The sequence below is a fragment of the Mandrillus leucophaeus genome, unplaced genomic scaffold (assembly GCF_000951045.1).
Source record: "Mandrillus leucophaeus isolate KB7577 unplaced genomic scaffold, Mleu.le_1.0 Scaffold845, whole genome shotgun sequence".
Lineage (NCBI taxonomy): Eukaryota > Metazoa > Chordata > Mammalia > Primates > Cercopithecidae > Mandrillus > Mandrillus leucophaeus.
In genome coordinates, this window is record NW_012109197.1 from 104,137 (window position 1) to 106,434 (window position 2,298).

The window sequence follows — 2,298 nt, forward strand, 5'->3', positions numbered from 1 at the left end:
ACCAGCCGAGGGAGAGGAGTCAGACCGCTTGTCCACTGCTCTGGGGGCAGAACCAGTCGAGGGAGACGAGTCAGACCGCTTGTCCACTGCTCTGGCGCAGGGACCTGGCTGCAGGTGCTGGAGACCATCGGTGTGCTGGCGGTCATTGCCAACGGGTTGGTCATCGCCTTCACATCTGAGTTCATCCCCCGCATGGTCTACAAGTACCGCTATAGCCCATGCCTGAAAGAAGCCAACTCCACCGTCGAGTAAGGCCTCACAGTGTCTGGAGACCCCGAGGAGAAACTGGCCCCACGACAGCCAAGCCCTGGGGAAAGCCAGACTGTCTCTCCTGGGAACGGCTGGATCTGTCAATACCCCCTGGGGCTTTAACGAGGCTGGGGCCTGGGGGTGGCCCCTGCCCTGTGCCCACTGACTGCAGGCCCTGGGCTGGAGGTCAGGGATGACTGGCCAGGACTGCAGTTGGGGGTGAAGTTCCCAGACCTGGCTGCCTCCTGAGCAGGCCCTGCCAGAACGGCTCCCTCCCGATGTGAGGTTCCGCATGTCCTCTTCTGATTTATCCAGCTCTCTGACCTGGAGGAACCACCAAGCCAGACTGGGTCCCCAGGGTCAGTCCCTGGCAGGGAAAGTGGCTGGTGATGTCCAGAGTCCCCACAGCACCCCCAAGCCCCTGGATGTGAAGATGTGCTTGGCCTGGGAGCCCCATTCCACTGCAGGCAGTCTGTGGTGTGGCCCCCACCTCACTGTTTGCTCCATAACACAAGCTAGAAGCACCCTGGGGCCTGAAGGGGCCGCCCTGGAAGACACCCCACCCCACACTCTTCTCCCCTCTCCCCAGCTGCCTCAAGGGCTACGTCAACCACAGCCTGTCCGTCTTCCACACCAAGGACTTCCAGGACCCGGATAGGATTGAGGGCTCAGAAAACGTGACTCTGTGCAGGTTTGGAACTCCCCATCCCCCAAGAATGCCTTCTGAACTCCTGACCCCTGACCTCAGGTACTTCCTTACCCCAGATACAGGGACTACCGCAATCCCCCCGATTACAACTTCTCCGAGCAGTTCTGGTTCCTCCTGGCCATCCGCCTGGCCTTCGTCATCCTCTTTGAGGTGAGCCGGAACCGGGAGAGGCCTTGGAGTGGGTCTGGGCAGTTCTCTCTCCAGCCCTCCTCCCCGGCCCGGAACCCCCAAATGCCTGCTGGCGCCTGATCCTGCCGGACCTCTCCTGTGCTGCCCCTAGCATGTGGCTTTGTGCATCAAGCTCATTGCGGCCTGGTTCGTGCCCGACGTCCCTCAGTCAGTGAAGAACAAGGTTCTGGAGGTGAAGTACCAGAGGCTGCGTGAGAAGATGTGGCATGGAAGGCAGAGGCTGGGCGGGGTAGGGGCAGGCTCTCAGCCCCTGATGCCCGCCGATCCCACCCCAACCTCCATCTTCAGTGCCAGAAGCACAGACGTGTAGGGCCAGAGCCCGTCTAGAGGCCACTAGGAGCTGAGACGGTGCCACCACCAGCACCTCCCACCAGCCCACCGCTATGCGTGTTGAGGGGTGCTGTAAGAAGGCCATGCCTATGGGGGGCCACAGGAGTCCCCTGTATGTTCAGGGCATCTGGGAGCCGCCGGCCTGTTCCGCCTGCTCCGTCTTTGTGGGGGTTCTCAGGCTTGGCACAGACCTGACTTGAACTCTGGGTGATTCCGGGCACCCACAGAACTGGGAGTAGGGGGCTCTTCAGGCAGCCACAAGGCAGGAAAACTGGCGCAAGTTTCCTGGGCCTCCCTCTGACTTCTGGGCGCCAGATCCGGCCATGCCCCCATCCTGGCTGTTGGGGGTAGCCTGAGCCCACCTTGCTGGCCTGTTCCCTTCAGCCAGCAGTGGCTTCTGTAATAAAGTTAAACCTGTCTGTCTTGCTTTCCTGGCCTGGCTGGGTCCCGGGTGGATTATATCTGCCCTCAGGGCTAGATGGGAAACTGAGACCCAGAGTGTGGAAGGTTTGGAACCAGGTGAGGGCGCCGCAGGCCACCTGTCCCTTCTCCGGTTTTCCATGGGCTTCCAAGGGAGGGGCGCCTATGGGAGTCCTCTCCTCCCTGCACCTGGGGTGTTGAGGGTAGCAAGAGAAGACATCAGGGTCACTTGAGGGTGAGGTGGGGGTCAAGACAGGCTTCCTGGAGGAAAGGGAAGAGGTAGGGGCCGGCGCGCAGAACCCTGCGGGTGGTGGACGCTCCAAAGAGTCCCCAAGGTTCTGGGGCTCCGGGGCTCTGCAGGCTGGCTGGGCTGGTTTGGCCACTGGCAGCGGCTCCCGGGC

At 61.8% G+C, this 2,298-nt stretch overlaps 1 protein-coding gene across 1 annotated transcript in view; it reads left to right on the top strand.

Annotated features, from left to right (window-relative positions):
* ANO9 (anoctamin 9) overlaps positions 1–1,896 on the top strand; it is a 16,532-nt gene extending 14,636 nt beyond the window's left edge. The window contains 4 exon segments of the mRNA XM_011968494.1: positions 51–248; positions 839–940; positions 1,015–1,108; positions 1,239–1,896. Coding sequence (XP_011823884.1) covers positions 51–248; positions 839–940; positions 1,015–1,108; positions 1,239–1,457 — 613 coding nt within the window. The 3' untranslated portion in view covers positions 1,458–1,896.
* Positions 1,897–2,298: the final 402 nt, after the last annotated feature.